This window comes from Oncorhynchus mykiss, chromosome 11, assembly GCF_013265735.2.
Source record: "Oncorhynchus mykiss isolate Arlee chromosome 11, USDA_OmykA_1.1, whole genome shotgun sequence".
In the NCBI taxonomy this organism is placed as follows: domain Eukaryota; kingdom Metazoa; phylum Chordata; class Actinopteri; order Salmoniformes; family Salmonidae; genus Oncorhynchus; species Oncorhynchus mykiss.
Window position 1 is genome coordinate 79,877,002 of NC_048575.1, and position 24,961 is coordinate 79,901,962.

General features: G+C 44.0%; 1 protein-coding gene across 3 annotated transcripts in view; it reads right to left on the reverse strand.

Moving 5' to 3' along the window:
- Positions 1-4,016: 4,016 nt before the first annotated feature.
- Positions 4,017-24,961, reverse strand: part of LOC110535133 (BMP-2-inducible protein kinase) — a 103,896-nt gene continuing 82,951 nt past the window's right edge. For 2 of the 3 annotated variants that reach the window (XM_036936474.1, XM_036936476.1), the window contains exons 13-16: positions 22,522-22,808; positions 22,017-22,234; positions 20,571-20,699; positions 4,017-6,774 (exon numbers count right to left, since the gene is read on the reverse strand). In XM_036936474.1, the coding sequence (XP_036792369.1) occupies positions 5,207-6,774; positions 20,571-20,699; positions 22,017-22,234; positions 22,522-22,808 (2,202 nt within the window). In that variant the 3' untranslated portion in view covers positions 4,017-5,206. The remainder of the gene's footprint in view (positions 6,775-20,570; positions 20,700-22,016; positions 22,235-22,521; positions 22,809-24,961) is intronic. The other variant, XM_036936475.1, reaches the window with a different exon arrangement.

The following is a 24,961-nucleotide window of genomic DNA, read 5'->3' on the forward strand; positions in this document are numbered from 1 at the left end:
GCAGGATCTTTACGTATAGTGGGATGTTGTCACACTACATTGACCAGGCGCGTAGACTCGGCCTGAAAGCTGGCATTGGGAACAACAATACGATACGCTACTCCCGAGACTAATTCTACTTAGCTTAGCTGTTTGTAGCCGGAGCATCGAGAGAGCGGGTGTACTACTGCAGCAGTGTTTACTCCAGGCCTGGTACTGGTCCCCCTTTTCCAATCTGCTGCTACAGGAACACACCTAAAGCACTCGCAAGGTCCTTCCTCTTTCTCTGAACAACATCCTGTTAACCGTTCATACAGATGTGATTGTACTGTGGTGTGTATATATATATATATATTTTTTTTTTAAGTGAACTATGTTTTGTAGTCTCTGTTAATGAAGTGCTTATGCTGATCATGTACCAGGTAGCACTTCTGATATATATTTTAACATTTTCTTGTTTTTAGTAACGAAGAGACTTATATGGACAGCATCAGTATTCATTGATGGTATAACACTAATGAGGTATGTGAAGAAATATGACAACTTAGCTGTGATTTAAAAGCAATCCCGTTTGGAATCAAACCAAAGATATGGAGGGAGCTTATATTGGCTGAAGTGGTTCCCGCTGAATGTACTCAGACCCCCTGCCTTATTCCACGTGATGTGTTAAAGCCTGAAATACATTTAATACATTTTGAATGCTGTCACCCATCTATACACAATACAAAAGTAGCTAATTTTACAGAAATATTCAACCCCCTGAGTCGATACATGTTAGAATCTTCTTTGGAAGCGATTACAGCTGTGAGTCTTTCTGGGTACGTCTCTAAGAGCTTTGCACATCTATTTTTAACAAATTCTTTAAGCTCTGTCAAGTTGGTTGTTCATCATTGCTAGACAGCCATGTTCAAGTCTTGCCATGGATTTTAATGCTGTTTTAAGTCCAAACTAACTCAGCCATTCAGGAACATTCAATGTCGTCTTGGTAAGCAACTGTAGTGTATATTTGGCCTTGTGTTTTTAGGTCCTGCTGAAAGGTGAATGTGTCTCCCAGAAAGTAGACTGGAGCAGGTTTTCCTCTATCCTGTTTCTTTTTATCCTAAAAAAAAAACTGCCTAGTCCTTGCCAATGACAAACATACCCATAACATGATGCAGCCACCACCATGCTTGAAAATGTGATGATGTTTGCTCCAAACATAACGCTTTGTTTTCAGGACAAAGTTAATTTCTTTGCCACATTGTTTTAGCAGTTTTGCTTTTGTGCCTTATTGCAAACAGGATGCATGTTTTGGAATATTGTTTATTCTGTACAGGCTTCCTTTTCACGCTGTAATTTAGGCTAGTATTGTAGAGTAACTACAATGTTGTTGATCCATCCTCAGTTTTCTATCATAGTGAAATCCCTGAATGGTTTCCTTCCTCACCGGTAACTAAGCTAGGAAGAACACCTGTATCTTTGCAGTGACTTGTGTATTGATACACCATCCAAAGTGTAATTAATAACTTCAACATGCTCAAAGGGATATTTACAAAGTTTTTGTTTTTTTTACCCATCTACTAGGTTCCCTTCTTTACGAGACATTGGAAAGCCTCCCTGGTCTGTGTGGTTCGACCTGTTTGAAATTCACTGCTCGACTGAGGGACCTTGCATGTGTGGGGTAGTCATAAAAAAAAAAAATCTAACACAATTATTGCACACAGAGTCCATGCAACTTATGACATGTTAAGCAAATTTGTACTCCTAAACTTATTTAGGCTTTCCCCTAACAAAGGGGTTGAATACTTATTGACTCAGTACATTTCCGCTTTTCGTGTTTTTGTAGAAAATTAAAAAAAAAAAAATCAATATTATGAGGGTATTGTGCGTAGACCAGTGACACAATCTCAATTGTATTCAGGCTGTAACACAAACAGAATGTGTAAATAGGCAAAGGGGTGTGAATGCATTGTAATCGATCTTTCGTTATGAATCTAGGCCTAATTAGACTTTTTGTTTTGAAGAAAAATAAGTGGAATTAAAAAAAGGAACCTTTTTGGTTTTCACAAGTTTCCCCCAATAGTGGAAACAAGTATTTAAGAGTCTCTTTGAATGTGTGCTCTCCTTTTTAACTTGGCTATATATATATATGTTGTTGTCATTGACAACCGTACTGTAGCCCTTTGTCATCGTTTTATACATTGATTTTTGTTTGGGACTGACTTATGAACGCATTACACTGTGCAGCATTGTAGCAAATGACACTTAAGTCTAACGATCAGTAGGAATATGTATAATCGTATGCTGTTCGGCGAGTTGAACCTGCAGATCTGTTGTTCTGGAGTACAGGCTAACAGAACGATGCTCATATGAAGTGCTAATTGACTGTGTTGTCTGTTTATTTTTCTTTCTTGATCTGTTAAGACTGCTGGGACCTAGTTAGTGTTAAAGCTACAGGTGACATAGACCCTGTCTGCCTCAGAGGATAAAGCTACAGGTGACATAGACCCTGTCTGCCTCAGAGGATAAAGCTACAGGTGACATAGACCCTGTCTGCCTCAGAGGATAAAGCTACAGGTGACATAGACCCTGTCTGCCTCAGAGGATAAAGCTACAGGTGACATAGACCCTGTCTGCCTCAGAGGATAAAGCTACAGGTGACATAGACCCTGTCTGCCTCAGAGGATAAAGCTACAGGTGACATAGACCCTGTCTGCCTCAGAGGATAAAGCTACAGGTGACATAGACCCTGTCTGCCTTAGAGGATAAAGCTACAGTCATGTCTTTAGTTGTATGCCTGTTCTTTCTATTGAAGACCCTACTAGTGTTATGTGCAATGACAATGTTTTGTAAATGTGTAATATTTAACCTTTTAAAGTTGTAGAATGACAAGCTTGTATTTTTCTCAATATTTATAAATGCTACAGTACTACCCTTGAGCAGGTTCATACATGCGATGGTTGTCTGTAGAAGTGTAATGATAAAGCATCTCTGAGTAGGACTGCTGGATCTCGGATCAAGTCTCGCTGGTCCATGTAATATTCATTGTAATCTAAAACTGATCCTAGATCAGTAATCCTACTCTGAAACACTACAGGCTCTTGTGTTGGAAGTGTCTAAAAATCAATTTTGTCGTAGGTCTTACTTTCTATGGTTTTGTACATTAACTCCAAGTTGTGGTAATAAAATACAGATTGGATAACAGAAGGCTCTAAATGCTACATGACTTAAGGCCATTTTAATCTTAATTAAAAAATAAATAAAAAAGTTAATTGCATTAGACAACAAAATTATGGCAAAATAAATATTAACCAATGGGTTCCATAGGCAACTCCCAGCTGTTGTAAGTAGGTACAGTGGGGCAAAAAATTATTTAGTAAGCCACCAATTGTGCAAGTTCTCCCACTTAAAGATGAGAGAGTGTGATCATTTTGACCCCACGAGGTGAGATCTTGCGTGGAGCCCCAGATCGAGGGAGATTATCAGTGGTCTTGTATGTCTTCCATTTCCTAATAATTGCTCCCACAGTTGATTTCTTCAAACCAAGCTGCTTACCTATTGCAGATTCAGTCTTCCCAGCCTGGTGCAGGTCTACAATTTTGTTTCTGGTGTCCTTTGACAGCTCTTTGGTCTTGGCCATAGTGGAGTTTGGAGTGTGACTGTTTGAGGTTGTGGACAGGTGTCTTTTATACTGATAACAAGTTCAAACAGGTGCCATTAATACAGTTAACGAGTGGAGGACAGAGGAGCCTCTTAAAGAAGAAGTTACAGGTCTGGGAGCCAGAAATCTTGCTTGTTTGTAGGTGACCAAATACTTATTTTCCACCATAATTTGCAAATAAATTCATAAAAAATCCTACAATGTGATTTTCTGGATTTTTTTTTCTCATTTCGTCTGTTATAGTTGAAGTGTACCTATGATGAAAATTACAGGCCTCTCTCATCTTTTTAAGTGGGAGAACTTGCACAATTGGTGGCTGACTAAATACTTTTTTGCCCGACTGTAAAGATCTTTCATTCTGTAACATTGGTTTTATAATTACCAGACAATGGAAGCGTTGATGCTGAAAGTGCATTTAATTTCAACACGAACTGATTCTAATAAGTTGTACCTCTTTAGACTCCCTTTCCCTTTATGAATGCATGGCTTGTGTTACCAAATCGACGAGAGAGTCTGTTTTCAGGACTAAGAAGAGGTGGAAGTAGTCAGATATCGGTAGATTCCGTGTCACTACGTAGGCGAACAGTTGTGTTCTTCCTCTCATTCAAAAATTGGGTTAAGGTAAAATAACATCACTTTTTAAAATAGAACAGAATTTAATTTACTGACACAGTTGTAATGCTAAAAGTATAGAAACAAACCTAACATTGAAACGGTCTTAAATCACGAAGAAGGAAAAAAAGCCATCTTTAAAACAGAACCAAAATCCCTTTCGTTCTAGTATTAAATGCAATAAAAACAATTACAAAACCAAAAACATTTATCGCTGTGTCTAAGTCGACTGTAAATGTAAAAATATGCATAGAAAAGGGTCTATGTAGGGTGACATAATACAGTGGTGAATGCCTACTCTGAAACGACTCATTCTGTTGGCTAACGTTGCCCTTTTGTGTCATTTGCTTAGCCAATGGTTTCCGAGGTACTGTGCAGTAGGGCAGAGCCATGCCCATATAAGGCTTTATGGTGCTAAATTAATCAAATCTTATTGGTAGATCTCGAAGGAGGCCACTATATCTACACATAAAAGTATTAGTTTTTTTTTGTTGCTGCAGCAACTCAACCAGTCGGAACACTGAGCGAGCTTTGTTGTTTGTCACAGTGTGATCTTGAGTGAAACCGGTATCAATCCTGTTGAAATGTATCGATGCGATGCAGCATAAAAGGCTTGTTAGAAAACAGGTACAGGCAGAAGTAGACGCATACCGAACCTGAAATAAATCATCCATACTCCACAGGTTTACGTTGGTTTTGTTAATCCCAATATCCAGTTACTAGCGTGTTTAAAAAATATTTTTGAGAAGGGAAAAAAAAAAAAAAGCATTGGAAACACTTGAGAGTCGTTCGAGCCATTGCTGGTAGTTTCATTTGGCTGAAAAGATAATCAACTACCACACCACCGATCTAGCTGCCATCCTTTGGATGGGAATTCACCCCCCTGGGGACTGCATAGGCTTGGCGTAACACAGCGACGTGATTGAGAAAGACAAGAGCACGAGTGTGTTTGTGGCGGGAAGACGAGTGAGACATTCACTGTTTGGAGGGGAAAGGAGCAGCTCCAAAAGGATCCAGCTCCACGAGCTGAGACGGCTGCTGCTGCTGTCCAGGGTGAACCACCAGTTCTGTGAAGGGCACCGCCCCAAAGTCATCCATGATGTTCCCAACCCCCAGCGCCCCGTGGAGGGAGCTGGTCTGAGGCCTGCCATTGGCCGAAACTATGTCTGTCTTGCCGTCCATTAGACCTTGGTACTGGCCCTGGTTGAGTCGGCTGCCATCTTGAGGGCCGAAAGGTTTGGCACCAAATGGGTCCAAGATGGGGTCGACCTCACTAGGAAGGCTAGGTAGGGAAGACCCTTTGTCTTTGTCGGTCATCGTTACGCTGCCGACGCTGATGTTCTCCTTGGAGTCTGAGGTGCTGAGGAACTCGTTGGAGCTCTGGGAGTCCCTCCTGCCGACCTTCTTGTGCCGGCGGACGCGCTCTGGGGTTCGGAAGCTGGGCTTGTTGCTCTTGCGGCCGCCGGTAGGCGTACCGTGGTGGCGCTTGCCGTTGCCGCCGCCGTCGGTGCTGCCAGAGAGCTTCCTCTGCCGCGAAGACAGCTTCTGGAGGCTGCGCTGCTTTAGCCTCTGCTGCTGAGGACTGGTCAAATCGTCGAAGGCTGGATGGAAGATGTCCTCGGCGCTCCTGGAGGTGATTGGTGGCGGGGCCGTGGGGCCGGGCTGGAAGGGGGAGAAGCCGAACGGGTCGATAATCTCAGGGGACACAGGCGGGTTCTGACCCATAGAGACTTCGCTGCTGCCGGTCTTGCCAGATTTCGAGAGGTTCCGGCTGAACGGAGCTTTTGTAAAGACATCAAACTCCTCCGTGGCTTGGATGGCCACGGCCTCTTGGCTCACCTGCCTGAAGGGAGCCGCGGAAAAGATGTCTGCTCTTTCTGTGGGGGACGCCACAGGGGGAAAGAAAGGCACCGCGCAAAACACATCGGCACCAAATATGTCCTTGATTCCACCACCACTAGGGGGAGCTCTAACAGCAGCCACACCGGGCGACTCAGAAGGTGTGATCATGATCAGCGTGGCCTCCGACTCCCCGCTTGGACCTCCCTCATGGGAGACAGTAGCTGCAGCAGCCACTGCCCCTCCTTTACCTCCTGGGAGCCTCTTTGAGCGTCCTCCCTTAGCTTTCCTGGGCTCGTAGTCCGAGTCGGAGCTGTGTTTGTCGTAATCCTCCTCGTCCTCCGAGTCCATTAACAGAGGCCTCTGGCCCAGCGTCTCCATTTCCTCCACATTTTCCAGTTCGTTGAAGAATTCTCCATGCTCTTGCTCGCTGTTCAGCCCTTCGTCCTCCTCCGGCTCGTCTTCCTCCTCGCTGCTCTTAGGGGAAGGAGGGTCCGACTCGAAGTCGCTGTCTGATTCGCCGCCCGGTGGTTTGCGGGTCGTCTGTGAACCGCTGTCAGAGGAGTTTCTCCTCCTGCTTGGTTTGTGCTCCTTGGCAGGAGGTTGCTGTAGCTGTTCCTCAAGGGCTGGCTGGCCCATGGGGACAGGAGCAGCGGCTGGGATACTGAGCTCTTCAATGGGCTGATCTGTCATCACACTAGAACCTGTGGGATTGAAGCAGACAAGAGACTGTTACAAAAGACAGGAGAACTTGAAGATGTCAATTATATAATTACCGGTAGCCTTTACACCCAAAGCTATATGTGACCATATATACACACACACACACACTGTATTATCTACATTTTCTTTAACATTTAATTTGGTGCATGGAATTAAGATCAATTTAGAAAATATTGCAATGTTAATACTAGTTGCAGCCAATGTAATTGTACCATCCATTCCCAGAAAATTCCACTTCATAACACAGAAAGAAGATTAAAAGTACAAAATCCTAAAACCTACTTTCAAGTTTAACAGATTTTCTGATTAAAATAATATGAAAATGTCAAAGAAGCCTATGTTAGAAAAAGAGAGAGATACAGAAGAACCACAACTTAATGCAACAAGGGTTTAAGATGACAATAGAGCACGCAGAGTAGATAAGGGACGGGGAGTGGGAGGGGACATTTTTAAGACTTAAAACGTGATTATTGCTTTTTTTTTTGTTGTTCTAAATCGAGTAACGATGCTTCTTATTACGTAGCTTTTGCATGAGCTGGAAGGGCTCATGGGAGCAGGAGCCTCTCTCCGTGGAGAGAGGCAGCTTGTTGTACGAAATACACCCCCTGGACAGGAAGCTGGACAACGCTTCTTTAGAGCGTGTAAATTCTAATATCACTAGGATGTAGTATCAGGCAAATCTGGATTAACCCGACTGCTCTATCGGGGATTCTTCCGAGGTAACCTTGACGATCTCAGAATGATTTGAGAAAAGCAAATCCCAACAGTTTGTTCCATTTGTATTGGAGCAGAAGGCACAGCAGAGGAGAATTATAGAAACTCATATGGTGCAAAAGCCGCTCTTTCTTTCTCTTTCTCAGAGGCCTAACTTGACCCCACTAACAACAGAAGGCTTTAGGCGCAGCAGGAGAACAAACAAGATGTCTTATAAGTCTTTAAGACCCTACCCCCCCCCCACCCACCCCCCCACCCACCCAAAAAAAAGTGTTTATTTTTTAACTGCGTAATTAAAATGGAGCAATTTAAGAATTCTCTTTCTTTCGCATTTCAATCTTTGAATGCCAATTACTCTTTTCTACACGATCACACACCCTAATAGAAACCAAGTGTCTTTTTTTTGAGAAAGACTAGAGGTAACTGAATAGCATTTGTTCACTATGAATAAGTTAGTTGCGATAGTACGCCCGAACATATCCCCCCCCATCCCCCCCCCGCTGTGCAGACAGAAATGGAAATCTGTTAATATCTGAAAATCTCCAAACTGGCAGGACATGACAGATAGAGGATTAACCAAAACCATTGTTCTACAGTAATGAACAAAGCCAACGATAAAGAAGAGGGAGGGCGGGTAGAAACAGAGAGGAAAACTCATTTTCAGAGAGCTTAAAACGTGAATGATTTATAAATGTATTTAATAAATGATTAACTGTTAATATCCTAATTATAACTTAACTTTAAAAAATAGTTACATACTGTTAACTTGATTCTAAAGTATTAAAAAACAACTCTTCTCGCGGGCTTTGTGTTCATGAGTGTTTGCGAAGCGAGGAAACCTTCTGAATCTGTTGGGACAAACCTGTCTATATGACAACATGTCCTAATCTAACCACCTACCTCAGTGGAACATCTTTTAATCGAAGAGAAAGAAAGAAAGATTGCAACCCGGAGAGAAATACATTTATTTTCTGATGTTCTTTCTTTTTCTTTTTTTAAAACAGACATGCGGATGACACGGCCAAACACAGACCTCGTTAAACGTGTCGTTAACAACCATGTACATGAATGATGTAAGCTGGTCAGGGACAGCGAAGGGTCAAGCTCCACTGTATATGGGGCTGGGTCTAATTCAAACGTCAGAAAGACGTGTTCTATAATGCTTGCATGTGTTATCCTCTAGGATTTGTATTTTAACTTTAACCCCCCCCCCCACACACACACACACAAAAAAATGAATCAAATCAAATGAGTCTGGCAGTGGGAACTCAGGACCATTCTGGTACCGTCAGGACATGGCCGCCCACTGGATTACCCAGAATTCTCTTCTGGCTGGCATGGGATGGCATCTGCTCCATCCTCTGCTCACGATCTTACACCACCACGCATGGGATGGCATCTGCTCCTTCCTCTATCTAATGTAATGTCCTGTATGTGTAATGTCCTGTAATGTAATGTCCTGTAATGTGTAATGTAATGTCCTGTAATGTGTAATGTAATGTCCTGTATGTGTAATGTCCTGTATGTGTAATGTAATGTCCTGTAATGTGTAATGTCCTGTATGTGTAATGTCCTGTATGTGTAATGTGTAATGTAATGTCCTGTATGTGTAATGTCCTGTATGTGTAATGTAATGTCCTGTATGTGTAATGTCCTGTATGTGTAATGTCCTGTAATGTGTAATGTAATGTCCTGTAATGTGTAATGTCCTGTATGTGTAATGTCCTGTCCTGTATGTGTAATGTAATGTCCTGTAATGTGTAATGTAATGTCCTGTAATGTGTAATGTCCTGTATGTGTAATGTCCTGTCCTGTATGTGTAATGTAATGTCCTGTAATGTGTAATGTCCTGTATGTGTAATGTCCTGTCCTGTATGTGTAATGTAATGTCCTGTATGTGTAATGTCCTGTCCTGTATGTGTAATGTAATGTCCTGTCCTGTATGTGTAATGTCCTGTATGTGTAATGTCCTGTCCTGTATGTGTAATGTCCTGCCCTGTATGTGTAATGTCCTGTCCTGTATGTGTAATGTCCTGTCCTGTATGTGTAATGTCCTGTAATGTGTCATGTCCTGTAATGTGTCGTAATGTCCTGTCCTGTACGTGTCATATCCTGTAATGTGTAATGTCCTGTCCTGTATGTGTCATATCCTGTAATGTTTGTTTGTGCATAACTGCTGACTGCTGCTACCTTGAACAAATCTCTCTTGCAAAAAAAAGATTTTAACTCAAATGAGTCTCACCACCACTACTAAGATGTACTCAACCAGCGACTAGATCCTTCCTAGGATCTCCCAGAAGACCCTGCTGCGCTACGTAATGAAAACACTTATGTCACCGTATATTATCGCAGAATGAGGTGAAGGACTTAAGCAGTTCACTTACTGGGGTTTATAAAGCATCTCAGATTTCTGATCTAGGATCAGTTTAGCCTTTTAGATCTGAATGAAGAGACTGCTAGGACACAGGTAAGCACTACAACCTTGATCAGCACTCCTTCTCAGGGGGTTGGGGTGTCAGGCAGGGCTACCTTGGCAGGGTATCCTTGGCAGGGCTACATATGTTTACTGTCTAACAGAGAAGCCACTGTGACAGGGGATAATACTGGCTGGGCTACATACACTCAGTGGCCATCAAGAACCGGGTCGGTCCCCCCTATGCCTCCAGAACCGCCGGAATTCTTCAGGGCATGGAGACATTGCTCAATTGGTATCAAGGGACCTAACTTGTACGAAGAAAACACCCCCCATATCATTAAACCACGGCCACCAGCCTGTACCATTAACACTAAACAGGATGTGAGCAGTTGACTCGGAGACACTGGCCTTGAAAACAATATCGTGTTCACAGTTGCTTAGGTCACTGGTTTCACCCATTCTAACGTTGAATGGAACAGTAACTGAATGCCTCGATGCCCGTCTGCCTGCTTTATACAGCAAGCCACGTCCATGTGACTCACTGTTTGTAGAAGCTAATCATTTTTTGTGAACAGGGTGGTGTACCTAATAAACTGGCCACAGTGTTTGCTCTCTCAGTTTCCACCTTCTAACAAAGACAGACGCCAATACTTAGGCCTAATCGTTTTGTTGTCTATCAGATTTTATATACACACACACACGTTCAAAAGTTTGGGGTCACTTAGAAATGTATTTGTTTTTGAAAGAAAAGCAATTTTTTGGTTCATTAAAATAACATTCAATTGATCAGAAATGCATTGTGAATGTTGTAAATGACTTGTGGGTTTGATTACAGGCTCAAAATGGCTAGAAACAAATGACTTTTTTCTGAAACTCATCAGTCTATTCTTGTTCTGAGAAATGAAGGCTATTCCATGTGAGAAATTGCCAAGAAACTGAAGATCTCGTACAACGCTGTGTACTACTTACTTCACAGAACAGCACAAACTGGCTCTAACCAGAATAGAGTGTGAGGCCCCGTTGCACAACTGAGCAAGAGGACAAGTACATTAGAGTGTCTAGTTTGAGAAACAGATGCCTCACAAGTCCTCAACTGGCAGCTTCATTAAATAGTACCCGCAAAACACCAGTCTCAACGTCTACAGTGAAGAGGCGACTCCATGATAATGGCCTTCTAGGCAGAGTTCCTCTGTCCAGTGTCTGTGTTCTTTTGCCCATCTTAATCTTTTATTTTTATTGGCCAGTCTGAGATAAGGCTTTTTCTTTGCAACTCTGCCTAGAAGGCCATCATTCTATCACTAAATGCAACATGCAACAATTTCAAAGATTTTACTGAGTTACAGTTCATATAAGGAAATCAGTCAATTTAATTAAATGCATTCGGCCCTAATCTATGGATTTCACGTGACTGGGAATACAGATATGCATCTGTTGGTCACAGAGACCTTAAACAAAAAGGTAGAGGCGTGGATCAGAAAACCAGTCAGTATCTGGTGTGATCACCATTTGCCTCATCCAGCGTGACACATCTCCTTCACATAGAGTTGATCAGGTTGTTGATTGTGGCCTGTGGAATGTTGTCCCACTCCTCTTCAATGGCTGTGCGAAGTTGCTGGATATTGCCGTGAACTGGAACGCGCTGTCGTACAAGTCGATCCAGAGCATCCCAAACATGCTCAATGGGTGACATGTCTGGTGAGTATGCAGGCCATGGAAGAACTGGGACATTTTCAGATTCCAGGAATTGTGTACAGATCCTTGCGACCTGGGACCGTGCATTATCATGCTGAAACATGAGGTGATGGAGGCGGATGAGTGGCACGACAATGGGCCTCAGGATCTCCTCACGGTATCTCTGTGCATTCAAATTGCCATCAATGAAATGCAATTGTGTTAGTTGTCTGTAGCTTATACCTGCCCATACCATAACCCCACCACCACGGGGCACTCTGTTCACAACGTTAACACTTGCCCACACAAAGCCATATACATGGTCTGCGGTTGTGCAGCCGGTTGGACGTACTGCCAAAGTCTCTAATTATTGCCAAATTCTTTCATTCAATTATTTGGCAACAGCTCTGGTGGACATTTCTGCAGTCAGAATGCCAATTGCACACTCCCTCAAAGCTTGAGACATCTGTGGCATGCGACAAAACTGCACATTTTAGAGCAGCCTTTTAATGTCCCTCAGCACAAGGCGTACCTGTGTAATGATTATGCTATGCCACACCTGTCAGGTGGATGGATAATCTTGGCAAAGGAGAAATGCTCAGTAACAGAGATGTAAACAAATTTGTGCACAAAATGAGAGAAATTAGCTTTTTTGTTGTTGTTGTGTGTGCATATGGAAAATGTCTGGCATCTTTTATTTCAGTTCATGAAACATGGGACACATTGCGACTGACTTTTGCCCAAAGGAACGAGAGAACCCCCACCCCCCCCCACAGTAATACAAATCAGACGTCACAGTCCTTTACATTCTCAATCATTGCTATAATACATCTCATATCTAACGATATCTATGACGTAATTAAATTGAATATTCTATTTTTTATTAACCTTTATTTTAGCAGGGAAATGCCATCGAGGCCAACGCCTCTTTTTCATGGGAGCCTTACATGTACACAAAGCATACAAAATGTACAACATTTACACTTAATACTATTGTTATAGGATTTAGAGGCCGAAGGAAGGCCCCTGGCATTAATTAACCAACTGAAAAACGGAATTTATCGCATTTTATCAATGGCAATTTGAATGCACAGACATACCGTGACGAGAAGCTAAAGAAATGTCCCAATTCTTCCATGGCCTGCATACTCAGACACCCATTGAGCATGTTTGGGATGCTCTGGATCGACGTGTACGACAGCGTGGTTCCAGTTCCCGCCCAATATCCAGCAACTTCACACAGCCATTGAAGAGGAGTTGAGACAACATTCCACAGCCCACAACCATCAGCCTAATCAACTCTATGAGAAGAGAAGGAGATTGTGTGGCGCTGCGTGACGCAAATGAGTCACACCTGAACTGGTTTTCTAATACCTTAAAAAAAAAAAGGTATCTGTGACCAATCAATCACTAGATCAGGGTTTAATAAATGTATTTTTCATTGACATTGAAAATATTTTCGATTGTTACACGTTTCATTATATATTTTTGTTCAGTATATAAAATGTATTTTGCACAACTAACTAGAGAACTTTATTTGTTTTGGGATCCACTTCGTAAACGTAAATTAGCCTAAATGACACGTGAGTGGAGAAAGTCTTTTTTCAAGCATTTCCCATCCATGTTTCCTTGATGAACTTTGACCTTTTTTTTTCCAAAAGAAAGTGAGAGAGAGGATGTGAGCACATCTAATTGAGATAAGGCCTGGGCGGTAGAGAGGTCTATTAGAATGTAATTATGTGGGAAGGTGCACTGGAATTACTGAGAAGGAAAAAAAAGTCACATTTAAAAAGTATATTATATCAAATCTAATTAGCCAACAAAAAAAAATCCACGAATCTAGTTGGGACTGAGGTGAATTTAGGTCAATAGGCCAAATCATAGAAAAGACAAGTTGACTGAAACTAAAATGCCATGCATTAAGCATGTTACAGTCAGGGGTGCATATTTCACTGGAATGTGATACAAAAAAGAGGCAGAGGTGTGCTTTAGGACCACGAGGACGCCTCCGAGCTGCAGGGAAGGCTGTTTGGAGTGTTTATCAGACTGGATACATTTAAAAAAAAAAAAAAAAAAAAATGGCCCTCCCCCCCACACTTCTAAAACCAAAGTTGCATCCCTGGTTACAGTCATGAATTAAACATATTAGTCAAGCAGACATGGGGCGGCAGGGTAGCCTAGTGGTTAGTGTTGGACTAGTAACCGAAAGGTTGCAAGTTCCTATCCCCGAGCTGACAAGGTACAAATCTGTCGTTCTGCCCCTGAACAAGGCAGTTAACTCACTGTTCCTAACTGACTTGCCTCGTTAAATAAAGGTAAAATAAATCAGCAAACACAGTTTGATCTCAATGAGGACTGTGTCAGGATATTTTCACTTGGACTTTGCAATCAGATTGGATTATTAAAAAGAGACATAACCGCCACTCTACAACTGATTAAACATCAAAGCTGGGATTTACCCAGTACATGTTCTCCACTCTGAGGTTTTGAGAGAGACAGGCAGTGAGCTGCTTATGGTTTAATATCTTATTCACCTGTTTACCTTTTCAAAAAGAAAGCACAGTCCAGTTTATATAACATGTTGGTTAAGGATTCCCCATACCCAAAGCACAATACTGTATGTATAGTGCCTTTGGAAAGTATTCAGACTCCTGGACTTTTTCCACATTTTGTTATGTTAGTTTTATTCTAAAATGTATTAAATAAATAAAAAATCCTCAGCAATCTACACACAATACCCCATTATGACAAAGCAGAAAAAAGGTTAAGAAGTTTCTGTATAACAAATAAAAATAACAGAAATACCTTATTTACATAAGTATTCAGACCCTTTGCTATGAGACTTGAAATTGAGCTCAGGTGAATCCTGTTTCCATTGATCATCCTTGAGATGTTTCAACAACTTGATTGGAGTCCACCTGTGGTAAATTCAATTGATTGGACATGATTTGGAAAGGCACACACCTGACTATATAAGGTCCCACAGTTGACTGTGAATGCCAGAGCAAAAACCAAGCCATGAGGTTGAATGAATTGTCCGTAGAGCTCCGAGACAGGAATGTGTTGAGGCACAGATCTGGAGAAGGATACCAAAACATTTCTGCAGCATTGATGGTCCCCAAGAACACAGTGGCCTCCATCATTCTCAAATGGAAGAAGTTTGGAACCACCAAGACTCTCCCTAGAGCTGTCCGCCCGGCCAAACTGAGCAATCGGGGGAGAAGGACCTTGGTCAGAGAGGTGACCAAGAACCCGATGATCACTCTGACAGAGCTTCAGAGTTCCTCTGTGGAGATTGGAGAACCTTTCAGAAGGAAAACCATCTCTGCAGAACTCCACCAATCAGGCCTTTATGGTAGAGTGGCCAGACGGAAGCCAATCCTCAGTAAGAAGGCACATGACAGACCGCTTGGAGTTTGCCAAAAGGCACCTAGACTCTCAGACCATGAGAAACAAGATTATCTGGTCTGATGAAACTAAGATTGAACTCTTTGGTCGAATGCTAAGCGTCACATCTGGAGGAAACCTGGCACCATCCCTAAGGTGAAGCATGGTGGTGGCAACATCGTGCTGTGGGGATGTTTTTCAGCGGCAGGGACTGGGAGACTAGTCAGGATCGAGGGGAAAGATGAACAGAGTAAAGTACAGAGAGATCCTTAATGAAAATCTGCTTCAGAGCGCTCAGGACCAAAGACTGGGGCAAAGGTTCAACTTCCAACAGGACAACAACCCTAAGCACACAGCCAAGGAGTGGATTCAGGACAAGTCTCTGAATGTCCTTGAGTGGGCCAGCCAGAGCCCGGACTTGAACCCGATCGAACATCTCTGGAGAGACCTGAAAATAGCTGTGCAGCGATGCTCCCCATCCAACATGACAGACCTTGAGAGGATCTGCAGAGAGGAATGGGAGAACCTAATACAGGTGTGCCAAGCTTCTAGCGTTAAACCCAAGGAGACTCGAGGCTGTAATCACTGCCAAAGGTGCTTCTAACAAAATATTGAGTAAAGGGTCTGAATACTTACGTAAATGTGATAGTTTTTTTAACTTTAAAAAAAATAAATTAGCCAAAGTTTCTAAAAACCTGTTTTTGGTTTGTCATTATGGGGTATTGTGATGTCATTATGGGGTATTGTGATGCCATTATGGGGTATTGTGATGCCATTATGGGGTATTGTGATGCCATTATGGGGTATTGTGATGTCATTATGGGGTATTGTGATGACATTATGGGGTATTGTGATGTCATTATGGGGTATTGTCTGTAGATTGATGAGGGAAAATAACAATTCAATAAACAATTTTGAATCTGGCTGTAACGTAACAAAATGTGGACCAAGACCAGGGGTCTGACTGCTTTCCAGAAGGCACCGGTATAACATGTCGGTTAAGGATTCTCAATACCCAAAACATAAGTGTTGCTTCAATTCATTATCAGAACAAATGTCTGTCGCTTTTTTGTTGTTTGTATGTTAGTCATTCAGGAGGTGCAGACCCACAAAGACAGCCATGTTAATCTGAGAAACATCTTGGTGTAACGGTGGGCAGATATTACCACTCAGAAACCTACAAACACCTCATCGTTTGGCATCTATCTACTCATTGTAAAAGCCATCAATAAAACAAACCCCCAAAAAATGTATATTGCTTTTTGAATAATGTTTTTATTTATCACCATTAAGCATTTTGTATATATATATTTTTTTTAAACAAAAAAAACATTCACAGTATGGTACAAGATCATTTACATAGTTTGTCTGTTGAAAAACAGATATTTTAAAATTGTTTTTTTTATATACAACTTATGCATCTAACGCAGTATATTTTCCTTTCCCCGGAGAGGCAGCACAACAAACAACCTGCTTAACCAACAAGTTCTGACATTCTTACAATAACCGATGCGTTATGTTTCACAGGAACAAACAGCTGCTATGAACATCTGTATGTTGATGACGATGTTCTAAAGCAACCAAATATAAAACGATGAAGGCTGTTTCACCACAGTAACAAAAAGGCTAGGAAGTGAAACCAATGACCCAAAATCAAAAGCATTAACATTTGTAAATAAAGAAAGAAAATATATCAATGTAAACAACACAACATATTCAATACTGTTTTTTTGAACGCTGCTGGGAGGTCTTAAACCATCCAAACTTTTCACTACCATTTCCTGTTCGTCTTGAACTTGATCATCAGTGTAATTAATGGCTCAAGTCATTCTTGTAATTAAATGGCTTTTTTTTTCTTTTTTCTCCTTTCTAATTGTACAAAATAACAGATCAAACAATTATGGCTGTTGAATCAGAAATCTGTCCACCAGTACACTATTTGAACAAGATGTTTCTGAGTATGACTGTCTTGCATTACAACATGGAAACAATAACAGAAGTTAAATAATTGTACACTTATTATTAGTTTATCAAAATAGTCAAGAGTACAGAGCTCTTAAATTGACAATGAAATGCAACAGAATGACTGGGGTATTGAGGAATCCAGCAATTCCCTTCTCCCCTTGTTAATGGTTAAACTTACCTTTGGAAAATAAATAGAATATATGGAGTTGTTATCAAGGAATGAAAGCAGCTTATTACTGTATAGGCAAGTGTGCATAACTGAAGCCTGCTGCTGTCAGACCTAGAAGTGGAGACTCCAGGACTGCTGCTATCAGACCCAGCAGTGGAGATTCTAGGCCTGCTGCTGTCAGACCTAGAAGTGGAGACTCCAGGCCTGCTGCTATCAGACCTAGAAGTGGAGACTCCAGGCCTGCTGCTGTCAGACCTAGAAGTGGAGACTCCAGGCCTGCTGCTATCAGACCTAGAAGTGGAGACTCCAGGCCTGCTGCTATCAGACCTAGAAGTGGAGACTCCAGGCCTGCTGCTGTCAGACCTAGAAGTGGAGACTCCAGGCCTGCAGCTCAGACCTAGAAGTGGAGACTCCAGGCCTGCTGCTGTCAGACCTAGAAGTGGAGACTCCAGGCCTGCAGCTCAGACCTAGAAGTGGAGACTCCAGGCCTGCTGCTGTCAGACCTAGAAGTGGAGACTCCAGGCCTGCTGCTATCAGACCTAGAAGTGGAGACTCCAGGCCTGCTGCTGTCAGACCTACAAGTGGAGACTCCAGGCCTGCAGCTCAGACCTAGAAGTGGAGACTCCAGGCCTGCAGCTCAGACCTAGAAGTGGAGACTCCAGGCCTGCTGCTGTCAGACCTAGAAGTGGAGACTCCAGGCCTGCAACTGTCAGACCCAGAAGTGGAGACTCCAGGCCTGCAGATGTCAGACCTAGAAGTGGAGACTCCAGGTCTGCTGCTATCAGACCTAGAAGTGGAGACTCCAGGTCTGCTGCTATCAGACCTAGAAGTGGAGACTCCAGGCCTGCTGCTATCAGACCCAGCAGTGGAGACTCCAGGCCTGCTGCTGTCAGACCTAGAAGTGGAGACTTCAGGCCTGCAGCTGTCAGACCTACAAGTGGAGACTCCAGGCCTGCTGCTATCAGACCCAGCAGTGGAGACTCCGCGCCTGCTGCTGTCAGACCTACAAGTGGAGACTCCAGGCCTGCTGCTGTCAGACCCAGCAGTGGAGACTCCAGGCCTGCAGCTGTCAGACCCAGCAGTGGAGACTCCAGGCCTGCAGCTGTCAGACCTACAAGTGGAGACTCCAGGCCTGCTGCTATCAGACCTAGAAGTGGAGACTCCAGGCCTGCTGCTATCAGACCCAGCAGTGGAGACTCCAGGCCTGCTGCTGTCAGACCTAGAAGTGGAGACTCCAGGACCAGATGTAGTATAGCATACAACCCTACATCACCACCCAAATATAGGTGCAACTTCATGCCCATCTTTAATGAGAGCACGTTGAAATGGTTAGTAGATACAAACAAACTTCAGAGATGAATTGGTTGGAACATTTTGTCATAAGTCCCTGAAAGTCCCTTCAGACTTTGGACAGACTAGACAACCAAAGAAAATATGAATGACCTTGACAACATCGTCTATGGCACAAATACATACATAAAATGGAGGCTGTTTGTACATTTGTCACCAAATGTTGTCATTCCAGCCTTTTGGGATGACTTCAACCGTATGTTGGGGCTCCATTTCTAGAATTACGGTCCCTTCTGAGCGTCCCATAACCTAATCAGTGGTCAAGTACTTTCACACAGCTTTTTTTCGTTTTTGGTTGTTCCTTAGCTCAGCTATATACCTTGAACTACAATGTTATACTAAGTTAGTGAGACATGGGATTCATATTTCCATTTCGATATACAGACAGAACGTCTAACTTATAGTCAGACTTCAGTTTGCTCTCTAAGTTACTATAAAAATCACTTAACTGAAGTCATTCTGGGATTTTATTGTCATTCTCTAGTTAACATATTTTAATATAATGGGCACAGCTGACTGTTATATCACAACAACAAAAAATGTAATTTAGCTACCATTAAAAAAAGAAGAAGAAGAAGAATGGTGACATTCTTACGATAATTCTTAAGATACATTTTAGTTATACAATTCTTGTAATAATGAATAATTTTGGGGTGTGGGCGGCAGCTAGGATAGTTGTTCCGTAGTAAAGTGCACAGTACAACCCAAAAGGGACATGACATTTTGGAAAATCTCTTAACAGGAAATAAAACTTATTACGCCCAAGGTGGGGCTTTTGAGATTTAAGGATATTTATAAATATGCTAGTTTCAAATGGACTCAATAAGCAAAATCAAAAAATATATATATATATTTTATGGCTAAACAACCACGCATTCTTTCACTGCTGGTTTGTGACTAAATTATGAATCACTACTGTACCCATCATATACAGTGGGGTCTGAAATTGACACACAAATTGCTATGTAAAATAAGTCAATACTGAGCTATATTGGAGAATTACATTTATTTTATACTCGTACAATTTTAGTATATTTTTGCCCAAAAATCTGGTTGCCTCAATTGCTCAGAGAAATAAATACATTTTGTGTCTCAAAAAGGTAGGGGTCAAAAATGATTGATGGATGTGCCCTCTTCAATTAAATCCACACGTTCTCAAATGGGTTTCAAGTCCGGAGAGTGAGATGGCCATAGCAAAATGTTGATTTGTGTGGCCAATTAACAACTTATTTGTGGATGTTGATGTTTTCTTAGGGTCATTGTATTGCTGGAAGAGCCACTTATGGCCAAGTTTCAGCCTCCTGGCAGAATTAGATTCAAATAATATTATTTATTCATTTTATAGTCATTAAATGCTCATCTTTATCGAGGGTGTCAATCATGTGTAAATAGGCCGTCATTGTAAATATGAATTTGTTCTTAACTGACTTGCCTAGTTAAAATAAAAGGTTTGATTTTTTTTAAATGTATTGTAATTTGGGACCCCACTATACATCCTACTGTTCATTAACAAGATGTGCTGTTTGGTTCTCTGAAGTCTAACCTGGTAAAACGTATTCCCATTGAGATTGAGACCATTTACACCAAAAGACTGCAATTACTCACCAGGGTCTGTATTTCACAAAGCTTCTCAAAGTAGGAATGCTGATCTAGGATCAGTGTAGCCTTTCAGATCATAATTAATAATGGGGGGGTAGTACAGTGGGTGTGGTTGGGGGTTTAAGGGGGGGGTGAACAGTGAGTGTGGTTGGGGGTTTAACGGGGGGGGGGGGGGGGACAGTGAGTGTGGTTGGGGGTTTAAGGGTGGGGCAGAATAGTGAGTGTGGTTGGGGGTTTAAGGGGGGGCAGAACAGTGAGTGTGGTTGGGGGTTTAAGGGGGGGGCAGAATAGTGAGTGTGGTTGGGGGTTTAAGGGGGGGGCAGAACAGTGTGTGGTTGGGGGTTTAAGGGGGGGGGAAGAATAGTGAGTGTGGTTGGGGGTTTAAGGGTGGGGCAGAATAGTTTGGCAGGGGAGAAATGAAGACAGGAGAGTTCCAAACTGAAGTGTTGGGTCCTGTTGGGGCGTGGCGAGACAGGGTTGGGGGAGGGGCCTCCATTAAGACTTGCCTGCGCTAGCCAGGAAGGGGGCGGAGCCAAACAGGTATTCAGGGAGGAGGGGCTTGGCGGTTGCGGCGGAGGTGATTGGCTGCAGCGGTCGGTCTGCCTCCATGCTAGTGGTTCTCTCCATGGGTTTACCTGCTCGGGCAGATAGGGGATCGTTACACACAGGAAATTCCAATAAAAAATTTTTTTAACTAGCCATCAAATTAACATTAGACATAAATAATTGTCTTTGGAATCAGGAGTGCATTTAGTGAAATATAAGAACGTTTGCAGACAGAAAAGTAACAAATTGAGACAGGTAATTAAACATATTAATATATTGACAAATGGCAACTAAGAGCAGGAACCTTTTGTCTATTAATATATGTGTTTACATGTCAGTCATTTAGCAGAAGCTCTTCTCCAGAGCGACTATCCGTTGTGAGTGCAGACATGTTCCCTGTGGGAATCAAACCCAGGTGGAACAGTAATGGAAAGGGGAAGAAGGTAAAAGATGGGGCACTTGCTGGGGGACGGTAAAAGATGGGGCACTTGCTGGGGGACTGTAAAAGATGGGGCACTTGCTGGGGGACGGTAAAAGATGGGGCACTTGCTGGGGGACGGTAAAAGATGGGGCACTTGCTGGGGGACGGTAAAAGATGGGGCACTTGCTGGGGGACTGTAAAAGATGGGGCACTTGCTGGGGGACTGTAAAAGATGGGGGACGGTAAAAGATGTGGGAAGGTAAAAGATGGGGCACTTGCTGGGGGACTGTAAAAGATGCAGCACTTGCTGGGGGAAGGTAAAAGACCAGGAACTTGCTGGGGGAAGGTAAAAGACCAGGAACTTGCTGGGGGAAGGTAAAAGACCAGGAACTTGCTGGGGGAAGGTAAAAGACCAGGAACTTGCTGGGGGAAGGTAAAAGACGGGGCACTTGCTGGGGGAAGGTAAAAGACGGGGCACTTGCTGGGGGAAGGTAAAAGACGGGGCACTTGCTGGGGGAAGGTAAAAGACGGGGCACTTGCTGGGGGAAGGTAAAAGATGGGGCACTTGCTGGGGGACTGTAAAAGATGGGGCACTTGCTGGGGGACGGTAAAAGATGGGGCACTTGCTGGGGGACGGTAAAAGATGGGGCACTTGCTGGGGGACGGTAAAAGATGGGGCACTTGCTGGGGGACGGTAAAAGATGGGGGACGGTAAAAGATGAGGGAAGGTAAAGGATGGGGCACTTGCTGGGGGACTGTAAAAGATGGGGGACTGTAAAAGATGGGGGAAGGTAAAAGATGGGGCACTTGCTGGGGGACTGTAAAAGATGCGGCACTTGCTGGGGGAAGGTAAAAGATGCGGCACTTGCTGGGGGAAGGTAAAAGACCAGGAACTTGCTGGGGGAAGGTAAAAGACCAGGAACTTGCTGGGGGAAGGTAAAAGACGGGGCACTTGCTGGGGGAAGGTAAAAGACGGGGCACTTGCTTGCTCTGAGGAGGTCAAACTCGCGGTCCAGAAGTTCCTCCTCTGTTAGTTTGGAGAAGTTGTCCTCTCCAAAGGGGTTCCAGCGGGACATGTCAGGAGGGTGGCTCTGGGGGGTGACCAGGCTCTGGGGGGTGACCAGGGTCTGGGGGGTGACCAGGGTCTGGGGTTGGGTCCGGGGGGGAGGGGTGGTCACCTTTAGGTCCACCAGAGGGTTTCTACTGGGGAGAGAGGAAGAGAGAGGGAGAGGGAGAGGAAGAGAGAAACAGAGAGGAACAGAGAGGAACAGAGAGGAAGAGAGAGGAAGAGAAACAGAGAGACAGAGAGGAAGAGAGAGGAACAGAGAGGAACAGAGAGGAACAGAGAGGAAGATATGAAGTGGGGCAGGCTAATGATCACCATAGATTGAGATGCTTTATGATGTGCTGTATTACTTGTGGTGTCTGTGCTACTGACAGACATTACAGGCACATAAATATTGGGGTATGAAGTGACTGAGGGATGTTACCTGGTGTATAGAGCCTCAACAGGGGAAGGTGTCACATTTCCAGCACCAGCCCCGATTGCCACGACCCCAGGGCTGACCCCAGATCCAGGCGGGTTAAAAGAGCCCAAAGGATGTTGGAACTCTAGCGGGGAGGTCACAGTGGGCTGCTGGGTGGAATGCTGTTGATGTTGTAGCTGTTGTTGTAGTAGTTGTTGTTGTTGTTGTTGATGGAGTTGTAGTTGCTGTTGTTGTAGTAGTTGTTGTTGTTGTTGTTGCTGCTGCGCAAAGGCCTGGTGGTACTGGTGCATCTGACAGGGGAGGGGAACGAGGTAACAGTGATGTCACGTTGACGATGAGAGAGACATGATTACAGACACACTGAATCTGTGATGGACAGGATCAGACCATAGGACTGACAGTAATAGAGACTTATATTAAAAGGTTGATTATGGCTTGACAGTGACGAAACGCAAAATGTATGGATAAGTGATATTTCCTAAAACACTCACTTTGCTAAAGTGACTACAACGGACGAGAGAGAGCCTGATTTCCCCTGTGTAATTGCTTCATATGTCACAATTTAACACAGTCACACACAGCGAACCGGTGGAGCTTTACCCTCTCCTCTCCCTCCCCCCCTCTCCTCTCCTCCCTTCCCTCATCCTCCCCTCCCTTCCCTCATCCTCCCCTCCTTCTCCTCCTCTCCTCCCCTCTCCCCTCCCTTCCTCTCCCCTCCTCCTCTCCCTTCCTCTCCCCTCCTCCTCTCCCTTCCTCTCCCCTCCTCCTCTCCCTTCCTCTCCCTCCTCTCCCTTCCTCTCCCTTCCTCTCCTCCTCCTCCTCTCCCCTTCCTCTCCTCTCCCCTCCTCTCCTCTCCTCTCCCTTCCTCTCCCCTCCTCTCCTCTCCCCTCCCCTCTCCTCCTCTCCCTTCCCCTGATAACCGTGTGGACGGAGCAGATTGCTGCTGAAATTAAAACAGATGGTAACCGTTGGGTGAGTTGGCTGAGTAGTGGGCCTGTTGTTGTTGATGTGACATGGCTGAGTAGTGGGCCTGTTGTTGTTGATGTGACATGGCTGAGTAGTGGGCCTGTTGTTGTTGATGTGACATGGCTGAGTAGTGGGCCTGTTGTTGTTGATGTGACATGGCTGAGTAGTGGGCCTGTTGTTGTTGATGTGACATGGCTGAGTAGTGGGCCTGTTGTTGTTGATGTGACATGGCTGAGTAGTGGGCCTGTTGTTGATGTGACATGGCTGAGTAGTTGTTGATGTGACATGGCTGAGTAGTGGCTGAGTAGTGGGCCTGTTGTTGTGACATGGCTGAGTAGTGGGCCTGTTGTTGATGTGACATGGCTGAGTAGTGGGCCTGTTGTTGTTGATGTGACATGGCTGAGTAGTGGGCCTGTTGTTGATGTGACATGGCTGAGTAGTGGGCCTGTTGTTGATGTGACATGGCTGAGTAGTGGGCCTGTTGTTGATGTGACATGGCTGAGTAGTGGGCCTGTGGTTGATGTGACATGGCTGAGTAGTGGGCCTGTGGTTGATGTGACATGGCTGAGTAGTGGGCCTGTTGTTGATGTGACATGGCTGAGTAGTGGGCCTGTGGTTGATGTGACATGGCTGAGTAGTGGGCCTGTTGTTGATGTGACATGGCTGAGTAGTGGGCCTGTGGTTGATGTGACATGGCTGAGTAGTGGGCCTGTTGTTGATGTGACATGGCTGAGTAGTGGGCCTGTTGTTGTTGATGTGACATGGCTGAGTAGTGGGCCTGTTGTTGTTGATGTGATATGGCTGAGTAGTGGGCCTGTTGTTGTTGATGTGATATGGCTGAGTAGTGGGCCTGTTGTTGTTGATGTGACATGGCTGAGTAGTGGGCCTGTTGTTGTTGATGTGATATGGCTGAGTAGTGGGCCTGTTGTTGATGTGATATGGCTGAGTAGTGGGCCTGTTGTTGTTGATGTGACATGGCTGAGTAGTGGGCCTGTTGTTGTTGATGTGACATGGCTGAGTAGTGGGCCTGTTGTTGTTGATGTGACATGGCTGAGTAGTGGGCCTGTTGTTGTTGATGTGACATGGCTGAGTAGTGGGCCTGTTGTTGTTGATGTGACATGGCTGAGTAGTGGGCCTGTTGTTGTTGATGTGACATGGCTGAGTAGTGGGCCTGTTGTTGTTGATGTGACATGGCTGAGTAGTGGGCCTGTTGTTGTTGATGTGACATGGCTGAGTAGTGGGCCTGTTGTTGTTGTTTATGTGACATGGCTGAGTAGTGGGCCTGTTGTTGTTGATGTGACATGGCTGAGTAGTGGGCCTGTTGTTGTTGATGTGACATGGCTGAGTAGTGGGCCTGTTGTTGTTGATGTGACATGGCTGAGTAGTGGGCCTGTGGTTGATGTGACATGGCTGAGTAGTGGGCCTGTTGTTGATGTGACATGGCTGAGTAGTGGGCCTGTTGTTGTTGATGTGACAT